This window comes from Globicephala melas, chromosome 17 (genome assembly GCF_963455315.2).
Source record: "Globicephala melas chromosome 17, mGloMel1.2, whole genome shotgun sequence".
NCBI lineage: Eukaryota > Metazoa > Chordata > Mammalia > Artiodactyla > Delphinidae > Globicephala > Globicephala melas.
Window position 1 is genome coordinate 71,544,549 of NC_083330.1, and position 27,602 is coordinate 71,572,150.

The 27,602-nt window shown below is 49.3% G+C and overlaps 1 protein-coding gene across 1 annotated transcript in view; it reads left to right on the forward strand.

The window, feature by feature from the left end:
* Positions 1-27,602, forward strand: part of TG (thyroglobulin) — a 241,822-nt gene that overhangs the window by 10,978 nt on the left and 203,242 nt on the right. The window contains exons 8-18 of the mRNA XM_030875854.2: positions 121-306; positions 5,147-6,247; positions 7,111-7,698; positions 12,379-12,618; positions 14,637-14,774; positions 15,374-15,451; positions 16,021-16,133; positions 18,152-18,254; positions 19,267-19,467; positions 24,959-25,171; positions 26,483-26,637. Of these exons, the coding sequence (XP_030731714.2) occupies positions 121-306; positions 5,147-6,247; positions 7,111-7,698; positions 12,379-12,618; positions 14,637-14,774; positions 15,374-15,451; positions 16,021-16,133; positions 18,152-18,254; positions 19,267-19,467; positions 24,959-25,171; positions 26,483-26,637 (3,116 nt within the window). The remainder of the gene's footprint in view (positions 1-120; positions 307-5,146; positions 6,248-7,110; positions 7,699-12,378; positions 12,619-14,636; positions 14,775-15,373; positions 15,452-16,020; positions 16,134-18,151; positions 18,255-19,266; positions 19,468-24,958; positions 25,172-26,482; positions 26,638-27,602) is intronic.

The window sequence follows — 27,602 nt, forward strand, 5'->3', positions numbered from 1 at the left end:
CAGTCTCTGTGGCTGTCCCAGCAAAGTGGGTGCAGTGATTGAAACAGTCTTACCAGCGCCCAGAACGCACGCTGTAAACACACCAACTGTCCTTTCCTTTACCACGCGGATCTCTTGTAGGCCCCACGAAATGTGAAGTGGAGCGGTTTACAGCCACCAGCTTCGGTCACCCCTACGCTCCGAGCTGCCGCCCAGATGGGGAGTACCAGGCGGTACAGTGCCAGAGGGATGGACCGTGCTGGTGTGTGGACGCCCAGGGACGGGAGATCCAGGGGACGCGGCGTCAAGGGGAGCCTCCGTCCTGTGGTGGGTGTCCTCTCCAGGCCTCCTCTCTTGTTCTCGTCAGGTTATGTGACTTTAAGTGTCTCTCCAGATGGACCTCTTCATAACCCATTAATTCCACTGCCTCCTGAGGGTGCCCCCACAGGCCTTTCAGGTTCAACATGATGCAAACCTGTTTATCATCATTAATTTCCAGCACATTTCTTGTCCTGCATCAGGCATGGTTGCTTCCTCAGGGAGCTCAGAGAATAGTAGAAGAATTAAGTGTACACGTGCCATGAGAGAAGTGTGTGCTGATAGCTGAAGGAGCACAGAGCAGAACCGGGTCAATCCTATCTCGCAGCATGTATTACAAGGAAATATCCAGGAAGGCTTCATGGAAGAGGTGACACTTGTTGAACATCTTCTAAAATAAAGATGTTTCCTGAAGGAGGAAAATAAAGAGAGGTGTTCTCTCTACAAAGAGCAGGAGAAACAAAATTATAAGGATATAAATATGAAAGGGTCCCAACTTATGATGGTTTGACTTACAATTTTTTGACTTTGCAATGGTGCGAAAATGATACACATTCAGTAGAAACAGTGCTTTGAATCTCGATCATTTCCCGGCCTAGAGATATGCGGTATGAAACTTTCTCGTGATGATGGGCAACGGCAGTGAGCCGCAGCTCCCCCCATTAGCCACTCGATTGTAACCCATACACTTATGACCATTCTGTACCCAGACAGCTATGCTGTCTTTCCCTTTCAGTACAGTATCCAATAAATTGCATGAGGGAATTCCCTGGCCATCTAGTGGTTAGGACTTGGCACTTTCACTGCCGGGGCCCATGTTCAAATCCTGGTCGGGGAACCAAGATCCTGCAAGCATCACGGTGAGGCCAAAAAAAAAAAAAAATACTTACATGAGATATTCAGCACTTTATTATAAAATGGGCTTCGTGTTAAGATGATTTTACCCAACTGTACGCTAATGTAAGTGTTCTGAGTACATTTAAGGTAGGCGAGGCTAAGCTACAATGTTGGATATTCAATGCGTTTTCGACTTCATGATATTTTCTGCTTACGATGGGTTTATCAGGATGTCACCCCGCCACAGTGGAGGAAGATCTGTAATAGGCATTGGTGAGCTAATGAACAGTGAATCCGCGAGAAGGATAGAGAAAAAGCATGTTGGAGTATGTTTGGGGTGGGGAACTCTGAAAGGCAGGGGTAGTAAGGTCTTTCATAGCAAAGCAAAGGCTTGGGGGCTTCATCCTGGAGGGTCAGAGGAGCTGTTGAGGGTTTTTAAGCTGGAGAGTGCCGTGTGGGGTTGGTGTGTAGGAAAGACAGCCCAGGCATTTTGGAGGACAGATTGTACAGGAGCATCAAGCTGCAGGTAGTGGGGCGTTTGAAGGTCATTGCAGTGTCCTGAAGAGAGATAAGGGGCCTATGTTACTTTCCTGGCGTGGCTGTAACAGATGACCACAAACTGAGTGGCTTAGAACAACAGAAATCTATTCTTGCACAGTTCTAAAGGCTAGAAGTCTAAAATCAAGGTGTCAGCAGGGCCATGCTCGCTCTCAAGGCTTCAGGGGAGAATCCTTCCTTGCCTCTTCCTGGTTTGTGATAGTCGCCAACAATCTTTGTGTTTTTAGACAGAAACGTAATTGTTTTATTTTTTAATTTTTATTGGAGTATAGTTGATTTACAATGCTGTGTTAGTTTCAGGTGTACAGCAAAGTGAATCAGTTATACATATACATATACACTCTTTCTTAGATTCTTTTCCATATAGGCCATTACAGACTACTGAGTAGAGTTCCCTGTGCTATACAGTAGGTCCTTATTAGTTATCTATTTTATACATAGTAGTGTGTATATGTCGATCCCAAACTCCCAATTTGTCCCTCCCCACCCTTACCCCCTGGTAACCATAAATTTATTTTCTACATCTGTGACTCTATTTCTGTTTTGTAGGTAAGTTCATTTGTACCCTTGTTTTAGATTCCACATATAAGCAATATCATACGATATTTGTCTTTCTCTGTCTGACTTACTTCACTCAGTATGATAATCTCTAGGTCCATCCATGTTGCTGCAAATGGCATTGTTTCATTCTTTTGTACGCCAACAGTCTTTGGTGTTCCTTGGCTCGTGACTGCATAACTCCACACTCTGCCTCTGTTGTCACATGGCTGTCTCCCTGTGTGTCTGCCTCTGTATCTCATCTCCTCTTCTTGTAACGACACTAGTTGTATAGGATTAAGAGCCCACTTAATCCTATAATTAAGAGCACTCTAGAGTAGTAGAGCCTACTCCAGTAGGACCCCATCTTAACTCATTACATCTACAATGACCCCGTTTCGAAAGAAGATCACATCTGAGGTTCCAGGAAGGACATGAGTTCTGGGGAGCCTATTCAGCCCAGGACAGGAAGCAATACTGAAGTAGAAGTAGCGGGCTGTGGAAGAGGGTGTGGACTTGAGATATGTCACCAGGCATCCCAGTAAGACTCCATTCCAGGGACTTCCCTGGCGGTCCACTGGTTAGGACTTCGCCTTCCAATGCAGGGGGTGTGAGTTCGATCCCTGGTCGGGGAGCTGAGATCCCACATGCCTCGTGGCCAAAAAACCAAAACGTAAAACAGAAGCAATATTGTAACAAGTTCAATAAAGATGTTAAAAATGGTCCACATCAAAAAAAGAAAATCTTAAAAAAAAAAGACTGTTCCACCTTGCAGTGAGACCCTGAAAGGTGTTAGCGGTGGAGCGGGAGGAATCCAGGAGCACTTGCAGGCTTCCAGTTTAGGTGAACTGGATGGCCTGGGCAAGATCTGAAACAGTGAAGGAGGAGTACAGTCTTTTTAGAGGCTCAAAATAGACATGTGTTAATGTTCTTTCAATACTTCCTGGTAAACCAGTTGATTTCTCCAACTTAACATTTTGAGTTCTTGGCACAGTATTGGGTACCATCCTATCTGCTAAGTGTGAGGATGTAGAAAAAGAACATTCTGAAGCTCTGCCTTGAAGATAGTTTTACAATTACACTTTGGTTCTATTAAAACCCAGAGAATATTTTGCCCTCCAATTTCCAGGTAAAAATGAAGAACTGTGGTCTTCCAAATTAAAACCAAAAGTACTTCCAAATGCATGGATCATATATATTTTTTTACTTTTTCTCTCTGGTGTATCAGTCCTGTTTCCATGGAAACAAATGCCAAATGGAACGAATATCTGAATTTTCTTTTTTTTTTTTTTTGCCTTGGTAACTCTACATAACAAATGAATGGACACAATATGCTCTTAATTTGGAAAGAGAGTAAGCCGAGCCGTGAGCTTGATTTCTTCCATACCTTGCTGTAATATCCATTAGAGGAAGCTGTGGCCTCATGGACGGATGTGTTATGTGTTCAGATGTTGCCAGTCTTTCTCACTCTCTCTGACCGCAAGTTCCAGCTCTTTATTGCCTGGTTACAGAGGAAAATTGGCTGACTTCCTTTTTGGCACCCATGTGAATTGAGGGAAAAGAATTATTTGGAAAAGTTGCGGGTGGGTGGATCGCAAAGGACTTCTAAGATTTATGGTTTTATGGAGAAAAATGGAGCTCTCTCCCTTCCACCTATGTGACTGAGACAATCGGAGTTTGAATTTAAAATCTTCTCTCTGAATGGGATGACAGTCAACTTAGGATATTCAGATAGAATGACCTGACCACACATATATTGAGTTAACTGAGTTAATACTATCTAATTAATAATTTCAAGGGAAGGTCAAGAAGCCTGGGAGAATGTGCTAAGTGTGTTTGCTGAGTGGGCATTATTGTATTATATTATGGGAAATATCATAATTCCTAAATACTGTATCAATATGTTGAAACATAGGAAAATATTTCTAATTATGGGAAATACCAATAGCACTTAAAGTATGGTTCTTATCCTCAAACAGACTACAAACGAGTTAGCCTAGATGAAATGACCCACAAGGAGGAATTGGAAGCCACATGAAGAGCATATGATGAAGCATTAAAGGCCATTAAGAATTCCAGTAGGAGAATACTGGAAAACAACATTTCATTAAAAACAAATAGGAATTTGTTGGTATAGTAGTTTCCTAGGGGGGCCGTAAGAAATGACCACAAACTGGGTGGCTTAAAATAACAGACGTTTATTCTCTCACAGTCCTGCAGGCCAAAAGTCTGAAATCAAGGTGTCAGCAGGGCCGCGCTCCCTCGGAAGGCTCCAGAGTAGACTCCTTCCGTGCCCCTTCCTAGCTTCTGATGTTTGCTGGCAATCATTGGCATTCATTGGCTTATAGCTGCCTCACTCTTGCCTCTGCATCCATCTTCCTGTGTTTTTCTTCCCCGTGTATCTTCTCTGTAACATGGCATTTTTTAAGGACATCAGTCATTGGATTTAGGGCCCACCCTAATCCAGTATGACCTCATCTTAACTAATGACATCTGCAGAGATGCTCATTCCAAGTGAGATCACATTCTGAGGTTCCAGGTGGACTTGAATATTGGGCGAGGCAGGACACCTGGTGAAGAGACACCATTCATGGTGGTGAATGTGTGGTCAACGTTCCAGAAAGTGAGCTGGTGTCTCTGAGCCCAGCCTGAGGGGGAGGTCACCCTGTAATGAAATCTAGGAGAGAAAGTCAAGTCACCTGGAGTCCTTACTCCCCAAGATGGGAGCCACGGGTTCTGCTCAGGGGGAAGGAAGAAAGTGTTAATACAAAGATACAGAGAAGCAAGAGGTGTGAATTCGGTCCCTGACTGACTTTTTTCATCTCACTACCAGAAAGATCTGAGGCCTTGTGTCAGGGTTACTGGTGATAGTAAAACCATTTCTCTGTTTGCATCTCTGTTTGCATTTCTCCTGCAGCTGAAGACCAGTCCTGTCCCTCTGAGAGGCGGCGGGCCATTTCCAGACTCCGCTTTGGGCCCTCGGGCTACTTCAGCCGGCATGACTTGTTCCTGGCTCCCGAGGAAGGACCGGGCTCTCAGAGAGTCACTGGATTTGCCTCATCCTGCCCCTCCTTGATCAAGGAGCTCTTTGTGGATTCTGGGATTCTCCACCCAATGGTACAAGGGCAGGATACACGGTTTGCTGCCCTAGAAAGTCTCCTCAAAGAAGCCATCAGAGGGATTCTTCCCTCCCAAGAGCTGGCCCGTCTTGCCCTGCAGTTCACCACCAACCCAAAGCGACTCCAGCAAAACCTCTTTGGAGGGAGATTTTTGGAGAATGTCATCCAGTTTAACTTGTCTGGAGCCCTGGGCCCAAGAGGTACGTTTAATTTCAGTCGCCTTTTCCAGCAACTTGGTCTCCCAGGCTTCCAAAATGGATGGGCACTAGCAGATCCAGCCAAGCCCTTCTCCGTGGGACTGGATTCAAATCCTGCCAGGGAAGCCCCTGAAGCCTTGAAGAGGGGTGCTGCTATGAATAAGCCAGTTGTGGGCAGCTTTGGCTTTGAAATCAACTTACAAGAGAATCAAAATGCCATGAAATTCCTTTCTTCCCTCCTGGAGCTTCCAGAATTCCTTCTCTTCTTGCAGCATGCTATTTCTGTGCCAGAGGACAAAGCAAAGGATTTAGGTGACGTGATGGAAATGGTGCTTAGCTCCCAGGGCTGTGGGCAGACACCTGGCAGCCTTTTTGTCCCATCATGCACTGCAGAAGGGAGCTACAAGGAGGTCCAGTGCTTTGCTGGAGAATGCTGGTGCGTGGATGCCCAGGGCCAAGAACTTGCTGGCTCCAGGGTCAGAGGTGGACAACCGAAGTGCCCCACAGAGTGTGAAAAGCAAAGGATGCGCATGCAAAGCCTCTTGGGTAGCCAGCCTGCCGGGTCCAGCCTGTTTGTCCCTTCTTGTACCAGTGAGGGGCACTTCCTCCCTGTCCAGTGCTTCAACTCAGAGTGTTACTGTGTGGACGCCGAGGGTCAGCCTATTCCCGGAACTCAAAGTGAACTTGGAGAACCCAAGCAATGTAAGTCTGTTGGGTATTCAATCTGCAGACTCTGATTCTCCCCTGGGCCCCTGACACAGTGCCTTACCGCTGTAGCTAAAGCCCCAACTTCTGTTATGGCAAAATATGCTGGCTGTTTTCTTTTTTTAACATTTAATTTTATATCGGAGTATAGTTGATTAACAATGTTGTGATAGTTTCAGATGTTCAGCAAAGTGATTCAGTTGTACATATACATATATCTATTCTTTTTTCAGATTCTTTTCCCGTTTAGGTTGTTACTTAATATTGAGCAGAGTTCCCTGTGCTATACAGTAGGTCCTTGTTGTTTATCCATTTTAAGTATTATGCTGGCGGGCTTCCCTGGTGGCACAGTGGTTGAGGGTCCGCCTGCCGATGCAGGGGACACGGGTTTGTGCCCCGGTCCGGGAAGATCCCACATGCCGCGGAGCGGCTGGGCCCGTGAGCCATGGCTGCTGAGCCCGCGTGTCTGGAGCCTGTGCTCTGCAACGGGAGAGGCCACAACAATGAGAGGCCCGCGTACCGCAAAAAAAAAAAAAAAAAATTATGCTGGCTGATTTAAAAATTGTCCAGAAAGGTCTTGATAATGTTTACCATTCTAAGGAGTGAATAGGGAGATTTATTTGGCCTTAAGGAACTGCCACGTACGTGTCTGCCGTGCTGACAACAGCTGGTCTCAACCGTGTTCATTTAGTGATGGGGATGTTCTCTTTCTGGATGATACTTACAAATTTAAGGTTGATGGCATCTCTATGGTTGTATAAGGTGTTAGATAGAGTTTGGACAGTTAAGGTCTTCCATCTCGGTCTTCGGGGCTTATTAAACTTCTTAACCTGACGTACCTGTGCTTTGTTCCTCCCCAGGCCCCACACCCTGTCAGTTACAGGCTGAGCGCGCCTTCCTTGGGACGGTGCGGGCCCTGGTCTCTAATCCCAGCATGCTGCCCACCCTCTCCAGCATCTATATCCCGCAGTGCAGTGCCAGCGGGCAGTGGAGACGCGTGCAATGTGACGGGCCCCCCGAGCAGGCCTTTGAGTGGTATGAACAGTGGCGAGCTCAGAACCGTGGTGGCCAGGAGCTGAGCCCTGCAGAGCTGCTAATGAAGGTCAGGAGCTACAGAGAAGTGGCTTCCAGAAACTTCCGTCTCTTTATTCAAAGTCTGTATGAGACTGGCCAACAAGACATCTTCCCAGGGCTGGCAAGATACTCGTCAGTCCAAGATGTCCCGCTGGCAGTGTTGGAAGGGAACCTGACCCAGCCCGGAGGGAATATCCTTCTGGAGCCCTCCGTCTTCTGGCACATCCTAAACGGCCAGCTCAGCCGATACCCAGGGCCCTACTCAGACTTTAGCACGCCACTGGCCCACTTCGACCTCCGGAGCTGCTGGTGTGTGGATGAGGCTGGTCAAAAGCTGGAAGGAACCTGGACCGAGCCCGGCAAGGTCCCAGCATGTGAGTTAAACCACGAAGAGCTGAATTTGTGGGTTTTAAAAATGGGTATCTGGTGGGAGTGTATTGTCAAAGCTGGAATGGAGTTTAGAGAAGGCCAGGTACATCCCTTCAACGTATGACTGAGAAAACTGAATGTATTAGTCAGCTCAGGAGGCTGTAACAGAGTAGCAGACTGAGGGGCTCAACCAACAGACATTTGTTTCTCACAGTTCTGGAGGGTGGAAGGTCAAGGTGCCGGCAGACTCGGTTCCTGGTGAGAGCCGTCTTCCTGGCTTGCGGAAGGCAACCTTCTCACTGTGTATTCACATGGCAGAGAGAGAGGAAGAGCTTTGGTCTCTTCATTTTTTAAGACACTAATCCCATCCTGAGGGCCCCACCTTCATGACCTCACCTAAACCTAATCACCTCCCAGAGGTCCCACCTCCAAATACCATCCCACTGGGGATTAGGGCTTTAGCACATCCCTTTGAGGAGGACCCAAACATTCAGTCCGTAACACCGAGGCTCACAGAAGGGAAGTGAGTTCCCTACATCTACACAGTCAGGCATCGGCAAAGTTAATGTAATTCATTTTTAAATTTTCATATAATCGATTATTTAAATCAATGCCTCAAATTTTAACTGGATGTCTTCTGTGTGCAAAGCATTATCTTAGCCCAGTGAAGGCTATAAAGTGAACATGACCTGGCTCTTGCTCCGTATGGCGAATGCTTTAGTAATCTGTCCTAAGTAGGTGCATCGTTTGGTTAACCAGCACATATTGTGATGGTTTTGTTACTTATAAGGACACTGCTAGGTGCTCTGGACCTCAGGAAGAGCTTCTGTCTTCAAAGTGCCTTTATTTATCTATACTTGAGGGGGGTTAATTCAAGGGCTAATTGAAGAGCTGCTGAAGGAGGCCTGTGAGTGCAGCTTTGTGGCAGAAGACTTACAACAAAGCTATGGTGTATGACATAAACAGAATGTAGCTGACTCTGTGTCTTAAACTAAAATGCCTTACCACCAAATAGCCATGCCATCAGTTTGAAAGAGCAGCCAGACAGATTCAACACTGGTATTACCAAAGCAGAAGCTCACTAACTAGCAGTTGTTAATTTTACAGGTAATATTATAGCTGTTCAAGTCCAATAAAATCTCTCCATTCATCCTTTGCAATGTTCAACATTGTCCAGATCTTTCTGGCTATTGTTAAAATTAATCAGACAATTTTTTAAATTTTATTATTTAAAAATTTTAAAAAATTTAAACGGTTTTTAAAGGTTACAGTCCATTTACAGTTACTACAGAATATTGGCTATATTCCCTATGTTGTACAATTCATCCTTGAGCCTATCTTATACTCAATAGTTTGCACCTCCCACTCTCCCATCCCTATATTGTCCCTCCACTCTCACTGGTAACCACTAGTTTGTTCTCTGTATCTGTTGAGTCTGCTTATTTTTTTGTTATATTCACTAGCTTGTTGTATTTTTTAGATTACACATATAAGTGATATCATACAGTATTTGTCTTTCTCAGTCTGACTTATTTCAGTTAGCATAATGCCCTCCAAGTCCATCCATGTTGCTGCAAATGGCAAAACTTTATTCTTTTTTATGGCTGAGTAGTATTCCAGTGTGTGTGTGTGTGTGTGTGTGTATGTGTGTGTGTGTGTGTGTATACACATCTTCTTTATCCATTCATCTGTTTATGGGCACTTAGGTGGCTTCCATATCTTGGCAATTGTAAATAATGCTGCTATGAATACTGGAGTGCGTGTATTTTTTTGAATTAGTGTCACTATTTTGACATTAGCCGAAGTTTAGGCTTTAGCAGAAGTGGGTTTTTGGTGATAGGAATATGTGATGAGAACGGTAAGTCCCTGGGCATCTTGAACAGCCTGGAGACCCACTACTAGGATTCTCCTTTAACATGTCAAGTCCTAGCAATGGGCTGACCTTCAAAGTCAACACACAGATGTCAGCATGACTGTTATATAAGAAGTCTCATTTATTTTTTGAGATTCTCTGGACCAATGGTCAGGTCTCCTACACGGGGACATTCTTGTATTTTTAGATGATTTAAGACTGAATTTGGTCCTCTTTGGATCTAATTTTTGGGGCCTGAGTTGCTGATACCAAAAGCACCTAGTAAATTCAGTAGCTAGTCTTATTCACTCTGAGACCTTATTCACCAAAGCGTTGGAGCTGAACTTAGAATATACCATCTCTTTCATTGAGTAATGTGAGGTTGTGTAGAGTAGACCACCCGGGTTTATAGAATAATCCACTGGGAAGAAAGTATTAGAACTTCCATTTATATTTAGTATTTTATCTCTTCCTTTTACATTTCTGTTTTTGTTTTTGCCATTAATTGTTGACAGCTGAAACAGCTGAGAAAACTGTACCCAGCACCTTATTATACCGGTACATACATATGCTTTATAAATAAAGAAATGCACATGTTTTAGGGTGCATGTTCAAACTCTTTCGTTGATAGGGGTGTGTTATCAGAAGGGCTTGGTGGCCATTGGTTCAGAGCCCTGATGCTCATAGCATCAGACTCGAGCAGCATCAGCACCACTTTGGGAACTTGTCAGAAATTCAGAATCTCGGACTCCATCTGCTCAATCAAAATCTGCATTTCTGCAAGATCCTCATGTGGATCTAATGCTCCCTAAAGTTTGAGAAGGATGGACCTAGAAGACAGAGCCCTAGGCATCTTGAATCCGGGTTCTGTTACCTCCTACTCTGTGAGCTAGAGAAAGGTCGCCCGTCTTAGTCTTAGTTTCATCTGTAAAAGCTGGGTTATGACAGATAACTACTTCAAAAGCGTTGGTGTGAGAATTATAGCAGATAATAGATGGAAAGTGCCAGGTCCAGTACATAGAAAGTCCTCAACTAACTGGATTAATACAACGGACAGTAAGTAAGGAGGTGACCAGTAACTTCCTGCACACATGCAGGGATGATGGCTCCTGCCCTTAGGGGTATGATGTCAGGTCCTGTCCGTATTGCCATCTCTGGCCTGTTTGCAGTTTGCTTTCTTCACTTCATATGCATTTATGGACCACCTACTGTGAGCACTGTGCCGTGTGACGGGGAAACAATCATGAGAAAGTTATGGTGTCTGTCCTCCAGCGGCTCAGAGCCTAGTGTGAGAAACTGACTTGTCATCGGGTAATAAACTGAAATGATAGAACAGAAGTGTGAACACAGAAGACACGACGGAGGATGCCCAGAGAATGGGGCTACTCACCGAATGGGGAGTTGGGGAAAGATTTGCATGGCATCAGCTTCTGGATCGTGAGGGATGTTTGCCCAGCCCTTCCTGACAGAGGAAATAGATGTGCCGGGTCAGGGAGACTGTGAAAGGGTCTGCTTTGTTGGGGATGGGTGGAGAAAGGTGGTAGGAAGGGGGGCAGGGTACTTAGGAGGGAATTATAGAAGGAGAGACTAAAGGTAAATTGGGGCCAGATTTTCAAAGGTCTTAAGTGTCCAGTTATGGAATCTTCAGTCTATTCTGAAAGACATGAGCAGTAAGCATAGAGTTTTGAATGTGAACTTTTGCTTCAGGGATTCCAAATCCGTGGGATTGAGAGAATAGATTTTTTGATCAAGAACATCCACAGAAATCAATGTCTTCAAATCCTAGGTGTCAAGAGTTTCTGGTAATCCTGTGCTCTCAGAAGAATCTACTGAACACATTCACTGTTGAATTCAGTGTGATTGATTGAAATAAATATGGCTCGGTGGCTTTTTATAGTAGTAACAATTTCAAGGACAGCATGTACCAGACATGTGCCAACCACTTCAGCTGCCACACTCATAGAATAATTACAAAAACCCTATGGCGTAGATTCCCTGATTATCCCCATTTCACAGATCACAAGACTGAAGCTCAGAAAAGTTAAGTACATTATTACACAGCTGATAAGAGATCATGCTGACATTTGAACCCAGAGGTCTCTGAGAGTCATGCTCTTTCCCTTTCACAAGAATAACTCTTTACTAAATTACAATGCCTTCTTTCAACTTTTGATATCCATCTATCCATCCACTCATCCATCCATTCATCCATTCCCCCATTTATCCATCCGTTCCCCCATCTGTGGTCTATACATCCATCCGTCCATCCACTCATCCATCCATCCGTCCATTCCCGCATTTATCCGTCTATTATCCATCAATCCATCCATCTGTCCATCCTTCCATTTGAGGCAGCTGGTCAACATCACTGGTTCTAGAGTCATACTGACTAGACTGGAATTCTGAAGCAACTATTTGCCAGCTAGGAGCTTGTTTAAAGTTATATGACTTCACCATGGCTCAGTTTGTCATCTGTAACACACACATAATAATAACATCATACTGGGCTGTTTAATAAATTAAATTAAATTGTTTGTGTAAATGTTCATAGTACAATGCCTGGCATGAAATAAACATTAACTACTACTAATCTTCTTACAAAATAGATACTCCATAAATGTTGAGTGAATGCAATTGTGGAGACAAAACAGGAAGAACATTTCAGGTTGTGGAAAGAGCTGAGGTGAAGGAAACAGCAGAGGCAGAAATATGTGTGTGTGTGTGTGTGTGTGTGTGTGTGTGAGTGTGTGTCTACATGCTCACATACTTCAAAGGGGTCAAAGGGAGCAACACGAGGTGGATGAATCCGTCTGTGATGTCTTTACTTCCCTAGGTCCTGGCTCTTGTGAGCAAGTGAAGCTTCGTGTCCTGCAGTTCATTAAGGAAGCAGAAGAGATCGTCATGGATTCCAACAGTTCTCGGTTCCCTCTGGGAGAGAGTTTCCTAGCGGCCAAAGGAATCCGGCTGACGGACGAGGAGCTGGCCCTTCCTCGCCTCTCCCTGCCCCGAGAGACTTTATTGGAGAAGTTTCTGAGCGGGAGTGATTATGCCATTCGATTGGCAGCTCTGTCCAGTGAGTGCCCGGTGCTTCTGGTTTCTTGTTCCTTCTTTGGAGGAAGCAAGAGCTTGAATTAGTTCCTCTTCAGTCATCTTCAGGACTGTGGTTTCCCTGGGCCCATGGATTCCGGAAAAGACAAAGGCTTTTTGTGATCCCAGCCAAAGCTGGAATTTTGCACACCTCTCCAAGATGTCCCCCGATCCTCCAGCAGAGCCCCTTGGGGGCAGGGCTTCACATTTTGTATTGCAGATGGTGCCTGCCACCCACCAGGAAGCCAAGCATTCTGGTTAGAAGGTTCAAATATGTGAGCCCCAAATGCTCCCATTCCCCTCATGGCATGTTCTGAGGCTTCCCCCCATTTCCAAGGATTCAGGAACACCCCTCCAAGGGGGAAAGGAGAGGAACCCTCCTAACTGAGGAACTTCTGGGTTTAGGCACCTTCCTCATGTGAGCGAATCTAATCCAGGTAGTAATTCCAAAAATCACAACTTAGTACCTGCATATAACAGAAATATGCTCAGAGGACTGACACTGCTCTGGCCTAATAACAGCTCAACGTTTCAACTAATTGAAATGTACCTCTGGCCAGGCACTTCCTGTGCTAAGCAGATTACTGCATCTTTGCATTTGGTCCTCCAACAGCTCCATGAGAATGATGCTATAATCCCCATCTTTGATTCTTTTCAAATGTGGAAACAGAGGTTAAGTCGCACGCCCAAGTTCACCTAATTAATAACTAGCAGAGCCTGGATGCGATGCTGGTGGTTTGGCCCCCGGGCCTCCGTCCCATGCCCCTGCTGCCTGGTATGGCCAGGCTCGGAGCCTAGATTGGTCTCATCCCAGGGCCCCATCTCATCCTCCAGCACCTGCAGCCTGCTCTGGCAGCAGGGTCCCATGTCTCTGCAGTCCTCTCGCTGACCCTGCACCAACTTGGCAGGGAGGACCGATTCGTCCATCTCCAAGCAGACCCGAGTTCCCAGCCCCTTGTCAGCTTAGCTGATTCCCTGTCAGGGGTTCTCTGGGCTTGGGCCACAAAACAGCCAAGCAGTGTTCCCCTCACATCTGTACTGAGATGACGAGCGCCCACGCCCACAGGCTGGAGCCTCCCTGCTTTCATGTTCCTGGCATGTCTGCCGCCACCTTAACATTGGGTTTCACATGTCTTTATTTCCTTAACCACATGTGAGAGTCTCCCAAGAGCCATCTTTATTTCCTGCTTCTCTTGCTCATCAGCCGTCGCTTTGGGAGGACAAGGCACCCGTCTTATTCTCTATATCCTGGGGCCTAGAACAGCACTCAACAGATAGTGGGAACCTGGAGAATGTTGCTTAACCACCCTTGATTCTTTTCTCCTCTTTTTTTCTCTTCTCCTTCCTTCCCTCCCCTCAGGCCCAGCGCAGAAAAAGATTGAGGGCCACAAAGTGTCTTTGACCATCAGAACCTGGTAGCAGTGTCCCAGGTCCTCGTGAGGGGGAGGGGTGGGCGCAGGAGGAAAGGTAGCTGCTACGCAGCTGTGCGTGGCACATAGTCAACGTGTGATAAGTGTCATCAGTGATCACTGCTATCTCATGTGCCTGAAGACACTGTGTTGACCTGATCAGCTCTAAATGAGAATTCCTGAAGAAGGAGGAACAGTGATTCCATTCCTTCAAACTTCAGTCGACACTTTTCTTTTCTTTCTTTTTTTTTTGGCCGCGCCTTGCAGCTTGCGGGATCTTAGTTCCCCCACCAGGGATCAAATCCGTGCGCCCTGCAGTGGAGGTACAGAGTTCTAACCACTGGACCACCAGGGAATTCCCATCAGCTGACATTTTAGTTTTATGTTTTTTTACATTTTTATTTTTAATGGGCAATCTGGTGAGTGCCTACCCACTGCTCAGTGAGCCTATTTTGGGTGGAAGTGTTTGTCACATAAATAAAAAGGCTGCCTATGTTGAAACAGGGTCTGTGTGGCTATTCTCAGGATGGAGCCTACGCGGCCCGGGCTTTGCCAGTCAGGCACTCACATCTCTGCTCCTCTCTCCTGACTCCAGCCTTTGACTTCTACCAGAGACTCCGTGTCCACCTGGGCAGATCCCCACAGGCATCCACCCCTCTGCGGTCCAGCACCTACGTGCCCCAGTGTGACGCATTCGGAAGTTGGGAGCCCGTGCAGTGCCACGCCGCAACTGGTGAGGGGGGCGGGCGCCCTGGGGAGGCCAAGTGACACCACGTAGAGGAAAGAGCCCGGCCCTGGGAGGCAAGTGAGCTGGACTCTAGGCTGCTGTTTGGCGGCTGGGGGCAAGTCCTTTAGTTTCTCTGGCCTCTGGTTGTCCCATCTGTACAATGGGAGCAGTGGCCTTCTACCAGCCCAAAGGTCATGTGAGTGGTTGCTGAGGTTTCTGGGTGTTAAGGCCTGTGATTGTGGACAATGTTGGGGAGGGCAGACAGATGGGAGGATGGGAGAGGGACCTTACTGGCACTGCTATGCATGCAAATAAGGAAAGTTTTTTAAAATTTTTGAAAGATTTTTATTGGAGTGCAGCTGATTTACAGTGTTGTGTTAGTTTCAGGTGTACAGCAAAGTGAATCAGTTATGCATATACATATAGCCACTCTTTTTTAGATTCTTTTCCCCTATAGGCCATTACAGAGCATTGAGTAGAGTTCCCTGTGCTGTACAGTAGGTCCTTATTCGTCATCTATTTTATATATAGTAGTGTGTATTGCGGGACACTCGGGGCAGGTCCCTCAGGGCGCTTCCTGAACTCTGGCTGTGGCTCTTTTCCAGGGCACTGCTGGTGTGTGGACGGGAAGGGAGAGTACGTCCCTACCTCGCTGGCTGCCCGCTCCCCTCAGATCCCGCAGTGTAAGAGAAGCCCCCCTGACCCGGGCGGTGGGTGCTCTGGTGGGTGGTGCCCACTCCCAGCCTGGGGAGGCTCCGTGGGCCAGCCCTTCAGACGAGCCCCTGAGGGCAGCCAGACCACGCCTCCTCTAGTCCCCAGGCCTGGAAGACTCTCCCTGACCTTGGCCCTTCCTAATTGGTGCTCCTCGTTTCCCAGGTGGAGAGAGGCAGCTGCAGGGGGAGAGGGAGCCCCAGGTCTCCCCGCTGCACCTGCTCCCTGGGCTGCTCCCTGGGCAGTTTCTGCCACTTCTGTACTTTCAGCAGCCACGTTGCATCTGGTCTATAGTCTAACCTCTCTCCTGAGTTCAGACCCGTGCAATCAAGCGCTCACATTACACGTCAGAGATGATACGTCCCATGTGGGTCTTTGTCCCAGAATCTCAGCCTGCTTCTTCTCTGAGGTTCCAGCTCTATGTATAAGGCACCTCCATCCACCCAGATGCACGGCTCTGACACTCGGGCCAACCTGGGCTCCCCACCCTTCCTTGGCACCCATGGCCAGTCTGTTAAAAGGTCCCCTCTCTCCCTGCCAGGCCCCACCAGCTGTGAGAAGTCTCGAGCCAGGGCGCTGCTTTCCAGTTGGAAACAGGCTGGTTCCCAAGGAAACCCATCTCCAAAAGACCTGTTCATCCCAACCTGCTTAGAGGTAAGCCTGTGAAGGCCCAGGAAGGGTTGAGAGGGAAGCTAGAACTTCCTGGATGGTAATTTTTCTAGTTTTCAATAAATTTGTTTTAGTTGAAAACTCACAGGAGTTCTAGACCTGGGTTTTTGTCCCAGCCCTGGCTGACCCTAGCTGTGTGAACTTGGGTAATTTATTTACCTTCTCTGTGCTTCTCTGTACTTTGTTTTATCCTAAGATCAGGCCACATTTTAACCTTCCCTAGCGCTAGGATTGTTTTGAGGCCCTAAGGAAATATCTTTAATGAAAACCCTTTGAAAAATAATCTACACATGTACAGTTTCTGAGGCCGTTTGCCACATCGCCATGCTCATCACGTTTTAGCTTCTCAACATAAATGGGGGACGTAATGTATTTCCCTCCGCAGCTCCGTGGAGGGTTGTCATGGTTTAGTGCAGTGACTGATGTGAAAGCTCTTAGAGAAAAGCTTCTTGCTGGAATCAACCACTTAGGTGCCAAATGATGGCAATCTCTGTGCCTCAGGCCCCTTTCCCTGAAGTAGGGGTGATAGGAACACCGCCACCCACTCTGCTAGGCTCCAAGGGGCTCCAAGAAAATCAGATGAAATCAGCAGTGTAGAGGTTAGTGAAACTGCAAATTACTGAGCAAAAGTTTCCTTATTATTATTCCTCATTATTATTGTTTGGTGCTGTAAACATGGACCCCAATTATGATGGAGTTTTATAGAGAAATTTAATCTTTTATTTTGGCTGACAGCCCCCTACCACTGGAATGAGAGTCTGCTCCATCATCCAGGGTGGCGAGTTCACCCATGGAGGAGGAGAGGCAGAAACCACAGCTCTGACGGAGGGAAAAGGGGTTCAGAGCAGGTCCCAGAGAACCTCTGATCGTGTGGTTTTCCAGCCTGTCTCCTGGAGCACCCAGGTGCCAGGAAACAGGACCCAAGACGTCCATTGCCCAAACGGGATGGCTATGCCTTGGACCCAACTCTCGAAGAAAATTCACGTTAATGGCTAAAGTGTTCTCAATTTTAAGTCTTTATCCCATGTTTTCTCAAACCTTTGCTTGGCTTTGACTCTTACCTGTGTAGCTAAAAAGCCGTGCGCCCAGGGGTGCATCACCTGATTTCTCTGGGCCTCTCTGAGTAGAATGAGGACAGTGGGCTCCCTACCTCCCAGGGACTGAATGACACCCCCAGGGAGGGGGGGGCCTCCTGGTATGTTCTCTGGAAATGTCGGGTGTCGTTATGATGGTCATTTCTTGTCTGTGAACATGGCACAGCAGAGTATAAAACGAACAAGTGCCCAAGAAAAGTCAAGGAAACCTCCAGTGACGGCCAGGAAGTTTGGGGGAGCTGCCCTCTCCCAACACCTGCTGTTACACACGCTCAGGAGAGATGATGTTTTCTTCCATCAAGGGCTCTGAGAAGGAACGTGCTCAAGGGTCCATCTAGTCCCACCTCCTTCTTTTTTAGATGAGGAAACTCTCCCCAGTGAATCGAAGGAGCTTCCCCAGCATCCCCCAGCTGGCCCTGGGGCAGGCCGAGGAGACAGGGGCCCCGGTCAGGGTTTGGGTGGCTGCCTTTTACCTTGTCTTTATTCCCTGTTACAGATGTTACAGACTCCCTTTCTCCAAGGGATGCTTGCTGAAAATCATTTCTGGAATGGGGGGCATTATTTCAAGAGAGTGGCTGGGCTTTGGGGCTGGATGGGTTTAGGCCCAGCCCGGGTCTGCCGCTCCCCAACCTATGGGATGTTGTTCTGTCACTTTCCCTCTCTGAGTGAGCCTCAGTTTCGCCTGCCCTAAAATGGGTTAACTGTGGTTCTTGTCTCATGGGGTTGTTAAAATCACCAACTCAAATAATGTATGTAGAGGGTCTGGAAGAGGACAGCACCTCCTCCCACCCCTTCCACTTGGAGAAACCATCCCCAGTGGTTCTGAAGGAACATTCTTGACATCTGGCTACTGACGTATCAGCTACAAAATCACCTGCCCTTGGTGACACGACCTCGGCTTTGTCTCAGACAGGAGAGTTTGCCAGGCTGCAGGTGTCAGAGGCCAGCACCTGGTGTGTGGACCCGGCCTCAGGAGAGGGCACACCGCCTGGCACAAACGGCAGTGCCCAGTGTAAGTATGGCTCCTCCCCCGTTACCCCCTACCCCACCCATGAGCACCGGGTGTGGAGCCCCAAGAGCTGGGGCTTCACGTCCCAGCTCGACCACTTCCAGAGCTGCGCAAGCCTCTATCCTCACTGTGCCTCAGTATTCTCACCTATGAAATAGGGACAATATTCCTCCACTTCAGTGGGTTCTTGGGAGAAATACACACAGCAGAGATTGGGGCTGCACTTCGTAACTAGAGGCGCAAACCAGCGCTGGTCCCTATTAAAGTGGGCACTGGTGCTTTCATGGGAGACCAGCTGTGCAGCACGGATGCCACCACAGGCTCCAGCCTGGCTCCGCCGTCTGGTTTCCACGGTGAGGTCAAGACGATGTCCATAAAGTGCAGACGTGTTTATGTCCCTCCTCTGCCTGGAACCCATCGACACTCCCCATGGTCCTTAGGGCCAGGCTCTTTGCTGTGGCTCATGGGCCCCTGTGTGTGTGACTCCTGTAACTTCTTTTGCTTCTCTTGTTTCTCCATCTCAGCATCAAGATCCAGGTGTAATAGACTGTAGTCAGACGTTTCAAGCAGGCAGACACTCTCTTCCCCCGGGGCCTTAATGTGTTCTGGTTCAGCCTCTGCAAACCTCCCACCCCTCCCGCTACCAGCTGGCTAAGTCTTACTCAGCCCACCCATAGGTCCCTCCAGGAAGCCTTTGCGGGCCTCCCCCTTCCACGGCGGAGTTCACTACCTTCCTACGGACTCCTAAACTGCCCTGCACATCTCCTGTTGTCGCCCTTATCATCTGAACTGTGGTTGCTCACGTGTGTGTGTGTGTGTGTGTGTGTATGGAGCAGATAGGGGAGTACAGACCTGAGCGAGGCCCAGGCTTTGCCCTGTCCTAGTTCAACACCCCAGTGGGGAGGCACCCCAGACCCTGGGGCCCTGCAGGCAGGTGGCAGTCGGTGGTGGGTGGTGACAAGGGCTATGGCAGCTTCACGGGCAAAGAGCCCATAGGGCTTGTCTTTGCATCAAGGCCCGAGCCTCTGTGAAGTGCTCCAGAGTGGAGTTCCCTCCAGGAGAGCCAGCCCTGGCTACGCCCCAGCCTGCACGGCGGAGGATGGAGGCTTCTCCCCAGTGCAATGCGACCCGTCCCAGGGCAGCTGCTGGTGTGTCCTGGGCAGCGGAGAGGAGGTGCCTGGGACCCGCGTGGCTGGGAGCCAGCCGGCCTGTGAGAGTAAGTGGTGATGCTGCAGAGGGGCTCCCTGGGCTGGTGGGGTCCTGCTCATCTCTTCCTTTGTCCCGGCTGGGGTTGGGGGGACTCCAAAGGTGCCAGGACAGTGGGGACAGGAAGGGAGACAAGGGAACCGCAAGAGGGATGTGGTCACAGTTGATTCCCGTGATGCTGAAACTGCGTCTGCTTTGTACCAATGCCCAGCCCTGGGGCTCAAACCAAGGAGAGCCCGTGCAGGGACCTCCTGAGCCGGCGCCTCACAAAGCTCAGGCCTGCTGAGGGGTGCCGGGTCTTGGTCTCCCCATCCTCGAGTGGAGAGGAGGGTACACACAGCAGGATCTCAGTGTGGGCGGGTCCATCCCAGCCAGGGAGCTTTAGGAGTCCGTGGAGGTGTCGATCTGTTTATTTTTATTTCTAGTTTAAAAATCATTTGGATATCAGATATTGAAACATATCTCTTATGAATATATATTATACTATTGAAATACATTATTACTTATTAAAATATTATTTAATTATCAGTTACTTACCTTTCATTCCTTCTATATATTCAAGTCACAGAACATTGCAGTCACGCTAAAATTTATGGGCACAGATAGGTTACATTATCTGTGACTTTCGTTTCAGAACAGTAAATGAAGACATTGCAAAATATTTATTACAAATTGGGATGTTGGGTCTGGCAGGGTCGAGGGATATTGTACTAAATACTAATTTTATTGCAATTGCCTTTCTTTTGCTGTCCTTATTGTTTCGTTGCCTTATTTTTAACTTTTGCAGTCTATAAGCAACATTTTGGAACTGCGGACACATTTAATTAGGTCTAGTGATTTCTATGCGTAAAGAGAATTTTTATATTTGTAAATTTATATTTATATTGTAAAGAGACAGGGGGTCTCTTCAAAGGAAGGGTGGGAAGGAAGAGTCACCTGCTCTCTTTGTGGGTCTCTGTCCCCTTCTGTCCATTTCCTCACCTGACCCTAACCTGTGGCGTGTGCCCACGGCTCTCACCACACGCCTTTTCTCCCAAGCCCCCAACTCCCCCTCTCTGTACGGGGCCTGCTTCAAGGGCCTCAGCAGCTTCCATCATGCAGGGAACATAGTAGGTGCTCAGTGGGTATTTATGAGTAGAGCTCCCTGCCAGATGCTGCCGAGAGAAGTGATGTGGCAGCCTTAGGGTCGGACGCCACGCACATTGAACTTGCAGGGCATCTAAGAGTGGTCTGCACTGTTTGGGACCCAGGAAACAGCCTGATGTGTCTCCTGCAGGAACAGGTCCGGAAGCACAGCTCTTCTGGGGCCTGAGAAGACTCCATGCGGCTTGGCCTTGCAGGATTCCACGATAATAACTTACCTGTGCAGAGATTTACCTGTTAAAATGTGCTTTTCACATTACTTATCCCATTTTTGCCTCCCAGCGATGCAGGTAAATAGAACAGTCCTACTCCCCATTATACAGATGGCAAAACTGGGACTCACAGAAGCTCGTTAATATGTTGAAAGCCACACCTCTGGCAAATGGAACAGCCAGCGCTAACGAAGCCCCTTCCTGCTGACCTATTGCAGAGCGTGGTGGAGAAAGCTCAGATGTAGGGGCCAGACAGACAGACCTGAGTGTCAGCTCTGCCACCTCCCTTGCGGGTGACCTTGGGCTAGTCCCTTAACCTCTCTGGACCACAGGTTCTCAATCGGTGAAATGGGCATGGGGAATCGTAGCTATTTCTTAGAGTCATCGTTAAGACTAATTCAAATAGTCTCTGTAAACAGCTTCACCTGGTGGCTCAGAGGGCAGCCTCCAGGGCCAGGCCTGGTTCCCCACTTGCTGCTATAGGACTTAGGGCAGAAATTTAAGGTCCCGCTTCTTCGGGGTCCTCACCTGTGGGATGAGAGTGACAACAGTCTTGCCTCACAGAGGTGCTGTGAAGATGAAATCAGTTCTTGGGAGATGCTTGGGCGGCCCTGGCACACAGTAAATGCGCCGTGCGCACGAGCTCCTGTATGAGGGGCTGGAAGCAGGATCTGGTTTCTAGTCCAGTCACCAGCATGTGCCCCAGGCAAGCCACTCAGCTGCTTTGAGCCTTTGCTCTCCTAGCCTCTAAAATGGCAATGATGCAGTTATCCTTTGGAAGGACTGCGTGAGATTAAGGAGGTAGAGTGCCCTCTCCATGCTGGCCCGCTGTGGGTGTTCAATTCACGTCAGTTTCCATACTTCTTCCTTTTTCCCTCCTCCCCGACCACGGAGGCTGGATGAGTCAAACCATAGCCAGGGAGTCTGCATTTCAGTGAAACTGGGGAGGAAGGCCATGGGAAAGCAGGTCGGCTGGGCAGGGTGAGACGCTGACGAGAGGAACGTCTGTGTCTCAGACGACGCGGAGACCCCAGGAGGAGATGCCTTCCCAGCCAAGTCAAAGCACTCACTGGCCCACTCCCAAAAAAGGCCATGGAGGGGAACCAGAAGAGCCCCAGGGTACAGAGCCATCCTGGGGACCTGGAGGGGAACATGCATTTATTGAGGTTTACTCTGTGCACCAGGGGCTCACATGTGCACATTCCCTCACTGACATCTCGCTTTTCACACACACATGCACACACGCCTGGCACACTCGTGGAGAACATAGATTCTGGGGTCCGGTTGTGCCGTGTCCTAGCTCTCGGGTCACAGGCAAGATATTTACCCTCAGTGTGCCTCAGCGTTGGCTTCTGGGAAATGAGGATAGTGGGACCTACCCCTCAGCTTTGTGGGAAGAATTGAAGGAGTTGGTATTGGTGATGCTCTTAACAGTATCCCGGGCACATACCAAGGGCCGCACAGTGGTTTTTAAATAGAGATGTGGTATTGGAGGTTCAGATGGTGAGGGGTTTTCCCTGGGGTCCCGCGGGAAGGATGAGAGCCAGTTCTGGGCCCACATACGGGTCCAGCTGGGGATCCTGCATGAGTCCTGAGAGGGGCCTGGCCAAGTAGTTGCAGGAAGCCTCGGAGGACAGAGGAAAGAGCGTGGGCTGGAGATGCGGGGGCATGCAGGTTCCAGTTCCGCTCTGCCTGGCGTGAGGAGGAGCTGGGCCTCGTCAGCCTCAGTGGCCTTGGCTGCCAATGGGGGCCTGGCTGCTGGTGTGGGAAGCCCCTCGCAGGTCCTCGGCCCGGGGCCCGGGCGCCCTCCCACGTGAGAGGTCACAACTCAGCGGTGCTCTGGCTTTCCAGGTGCCCAAAACCTTCCCTCCTGTACTTGGCCCGCCTTGGTGGTCGGAAGTGCCAGGGACCTTTATTGCCATCCTAGAGGTCGGACACGGGGGCTCAGAGACGTATGGGGCTGTGCACAATCCCGCGCTCAGCACGGAGGGGTGGAGTCCTCCCCCAGCCTGGCGAGCCTGCTGTCCAAGCCAGAAATAGGGCCGGGGCCTGGGAGACGTCCGCGAGCCATTATAACACTGAGTGTTGCGGGCTCTGGAAAGGGTATGCTGGAGCCGGGGAGCCAGGGAGCCCAGGGAAGAGCACCCTTCCCCCCTCAGCAGCGCCAGACTAAAGGGCCTTTCCCTGCTGGGATAGTGCTTCGGTTCAAAGAACCAGCACTCAAGCCCTGGCTCTGTCCCTCCAAATCCTCAAACCTCAGTTTTGTCATCTGTAAAAGGGGGATGATAAAACCGGGGATCCCTGCTTCATAGGGCTATTTTGAGTGAGGTCCAGTTAAGTATTGATCATGACAGAGTTAAACAACCTCTAAAATTCGTGGTAAATATCAGCTATTATTTCTCTCAGAAGTTTACCCTCGTGGTGCATCAAATGCTATTTCATTGCTCTGAAAGGGTGAATTCACATCCTATAATTTCCAATCAGGCAATAATGTATTACGCTTGTTGTTATTGTTAATAATAATAATAGCTAACATTAATGACCATTTATTAGCTGCCAGTAACTCCTCTGAGCTCTTTACATGCCTTAATTCATTTTGATTCACACCATCCCTAGGTGGTAGGCGCTATTGCTATCCTCACCATTTGATGGGCAAGAAAACGGAGTCACAGAGACAGTAATTAACTTGCTCTAGGGGGCTCAACTAGTAAATGATTGAGCCAGGATTCAAAGCTTGCAGGCTGGCCCCATAGCCCACAGGCTGACTCTTCCCATCCTCAGCGTATACATGGTACTTGGTAAGAGCCAACTCAATAAGCCCTCAAATTACAGTGCAAAATTTTGGCCAGAGGCCATCATCTTTATTAGATAGAAGACCCAGGCTGCCCCCTGGAGATCAAAATGGGTCATTCTCCATCTGTGAGGCCCCCAAGTACTCCTGAGTCACATGTGGGTTGCAGATTTTAAAGCCAGACATATGCAGGCAGCAAGGCTATGCTTCGGTCAGATGATGAACTAAACCTCTAGCCAGGTGTGAAATTGTCGCATGGAGTATGCCTGTCCTTTAATTTACTTAGTAACCCACTTATTTAACACATACTCATGGAGCTTGTGTTCTGGGTCAGCATTGTGCCATGGCCTGGGTGAACAGAGGAAAGGGGTCCTCTTTCCTCTCGGAGCCCAATCCAGTGGGGAGACCAGAATGCAGATACAGTCTTGAATAACTGATAACACGGCGGGGGCGGCGGGGGGTGGTCTACTCCAAGTGGCCTGAGAGCTTAGAGAAAGGAGGCCTAAGTCGGCCTGGGAGAACCATGGAAGGGTTAGACAGTTTGAGGGGTTGAGCTGATAACTGAGGACCTGAAAAGAAAACTTCTAGGCAGATGAGCAGGCAGAGGGAAGGGCATGGGGTGTGCAACCAGCCTACGGTCAGGGAACGACAACTATGGGGCAAAACGGGGCTGGAAGAGACCAGAGCAGAGAGAGGGAGTTGGGTCAGCAGGCGCTCGGGGGGTCTTGAGAGCCAAGTCCAGCTCCATTTCTTTGCCGGCGGCGGGGACTGGATTGGACACGGGAGCAGAAGGGCAGGGGATGAGGCCCAAATGCGGGGAGCGGGCAAGGAAGCTTCGATAGCCGTTCAGGAAGAAGATGACGAATGTCTAAATGAAGGAAGTGCGGTGGGAATGAAGAGAAGTCGAGGAGGTGTGAGCCACTGCTTCAGCTGATGGGCAGAGGAGGTGGGACCGTCTTGGCTGCCATGTTCCTGGCTGGAGGTGCCAGGCCTTGAGCTCGGGGTGCTGAAGCCAGAGCGGGTGTGGGCAGCAGACACTGAGCTCTGGACCCGTTGGCCTTGAGGTGGAGGAGACTGGCTGGGAATGGGACTTAGAGATGGAAGAGACGGGAAGAAGCTCGAGAGGGCCTGAGCTGGTGGTGGAGGAACGAGAGTCCGCCCTGCTCAGGCGTGTGATAAAACCGAGAGAGGATGGGCTCGGCCAGGCGGAGGGCGGAGCAGGGTGGGGACAGGCCCAGGCTGGCCTGAGGGAAGGGAGGACGGGGGCCCCCCGTGCGAGTGAGCGGCAGTGAGGGGGGCAGTGCTCAGCCCCGGCGCTGGGCAGGTGCCCACAGCTGTCCCTTTCCTTCTCCTAGGCCCGCAGTGCCCACTGCCCTTCAACGTGTCGGATGTGGCCGGCGGGGCCCTCCTGTGCGTGCCAGCCTCAGGCCCAGGAGGGGCTGCCATGCAGCGGTGCCAGCTGCTGTGCCGCCCGGGCTACCGGAGTGCCTTCCCGCCAGGGCCGCTGCTGTGTAGCCTGCAGAGGAGACGCTGGGAGTCGCAGCCCCCTCAGCCCCGTGCCTGCCAGCGTGAGTGGCCCCAGGAAGGGCTGCCCGGTGCCCCTCTCCCTCTCAGGGCTCGGGGCCGAGGCCTTCATTTTCCCCACCCGAGTGTAGCCTGTCCACCGTAAGCCAGGTGGCATCAGAGCAGGAGAGAAGGTCCAATGGAGCATTTTCTTCTAGAAGGAGCAGATGTGCTTCCCAGACCCCTGGGGGGGAAGCGCTGTTTGTGGCTTCTCTGGAGCAATCTGCCCCTTGAGACACCTGCCATCATTCTGGGCTCTTGGATACAGGACTGCATTCAAGATACAGGTGATCCACTGGCCGTATTGGTTACTATGGTGTTGGCAAGCTTAGAGCTGCTGGTCCGGCCTCTGAGAGGGACAGTGACTGCCACGCCAGCCCTGCCCCCAGGTCCATCTGGAGCTCCGGGGTATGGCATCCTTTCTGATCACTGTGGGCCTGGGCCATATTTAAATATGGGCAGAGCTCCTTCCTCCTATTCTCATAGCAAACCCACTTTCACATGCACATGGCTGTGAGGCCACATCAGGCTCTGACTGCATCTGTCCTGGCAAAGGCTGGCCATGGTTACTCACAGCCAGGCCGGGGGCGGACTCGGGGACCGGCGCTGGGTCCACCCAGGGCAGCGGGAGGGGCGTTCAGGAGGGAGACCCAGATCCTGGGACTGACTGTCACAAGGCTCTGGGTGGCTGGTAGAGCATCAAAGGACAGTATTTGCCGTAAAGCATTCTGAAAGAGAGAATACTATCCAGAAAAATTTCAAAATATGATTTGGACAAATACGTGGCCTATTTCCCTGGATGATGACAGAGTGGCCTGAGCCGAAATTAAGACCAGACTGGTCACGACTGAGCAAGGGACTTGGGAGAAGAGAGGCATAGGTCCTGAGCTCCTAAAGTGGAGTGCAGGGCTGCTGTGTACGACTGTGCAGGTTGTGCACTGAGCAACCTTAGAGAAAGCCTTTCACATAGGCTGTGGTGAAACTCTTAACTGGCCAAACCAGGTGCAGTGGCCCTGTTTGAGTGCAAGTGGAAGATTTTCCAACAAAAATGTCCAGGTCCCATGTAAATGTAAAGCAGCCTGGTTTAGAGGCTGAGGCAGGACTGAGTTTGCTGTGAGGGTGCGAAGTAATTTGAGACGAGCCGGCATGCTAGGAAGTAGTTAGACTCAGAGGGTGACAAGCAAGATGGCAGTGCTCGTGGGCTCCAAGCTAAATGAAGAAGGGTTATTTTTGCAGAGGAAAAACCAAACAAGACAAAGAAAAGAATCCCACAGCTCTTCCGCCCCTGTCTGCTGACCTCTGGTGCTTGTCTGCAGGGCCCCAGCTGTGGCAGACTCTCTGGACCCAAGGGCAGCTCCAGCTCCAGCTCCCGCCGGGCAAGGTGTGCCACGCCGACTACACGGGCTTGCTGCCAGCTTTCCAGCATTTCCTGTTAGACGAGCTCACAGCCCGCGGCTTCTGTCAGATCCAGGTATGTGCCTGGCCTTCCCCACAAGGGGGGCTTGGACTGAGCTGAGGGTCACCGGGCAGAGAACCTCAGATTTCAAATGAACTTACAGTTCAACCCACGGTCCTTTTACCAATGGGCAAACTGAGGCCCAGGATGAGAAAGTAACTCAGACAAGGCTAATGACATAGAGGCAGAGGCGGATCTGGTATCCATCTCATCATTGGCCATTCTTTCTGCATAAAGATACCAAACCAAATGCGTGCTGAGTGCTTAGATTGTGCCAGGCACTGTGCATCCCTTAGCATGGGTTAGTTAATGCGATCCTCACTGGAGCCCTATTATTGTTACCATGTTATTACTAGAGAGTAAAAATAATTGGCCATAGTCACAGCTGGGAAATGGTAGAGCCAGGCCGGCTGACGTGAGGACAGAGCTGTGGTCACCATATGGTACTGTCCCCACCCATGAAGAAAGAGCCTGGGAATGGGGCAGGGAGGCTGCAGTGCTGCGACACGCTCTCTGAGCTGCTATGCCAGGCCGGTCCTTAAATCTGTGAGGAGGCATCATGGATCCTCCTTGGAAGGAAAATGTTACATGCCAACTGGAGAGACATGGTTACCAAAGAGTTTTTAGCTGTGTAATAGGCAAGGACTTTGGTGATTTGAAGTCCCAAGCGTTCACAGAGGGAGTCTTTAAAAGTCACTCAGTTAAATAAGTCCTCGTTCTGCTCAAAGGCTGCTGTCTCATCAGAGCAACTCATTTCTAGCACCTCATGTTAAGAATTTCAGAGAACACACATTTTCACAAAACCAAATACAAAGAGTATTGATTTTAAAACAAAGAGAAACAAATCTTGCCCCCTTTTATCTAAAGAAAGGCACTTGACAGCAGTATCAGCAATATTTATGGGTTAGTGAGCACTGGTTGTATTCCTGGTGCCAGGCTGCAAGTTCTACTTTCCTTATCGCTAATGATTACAGCACCCT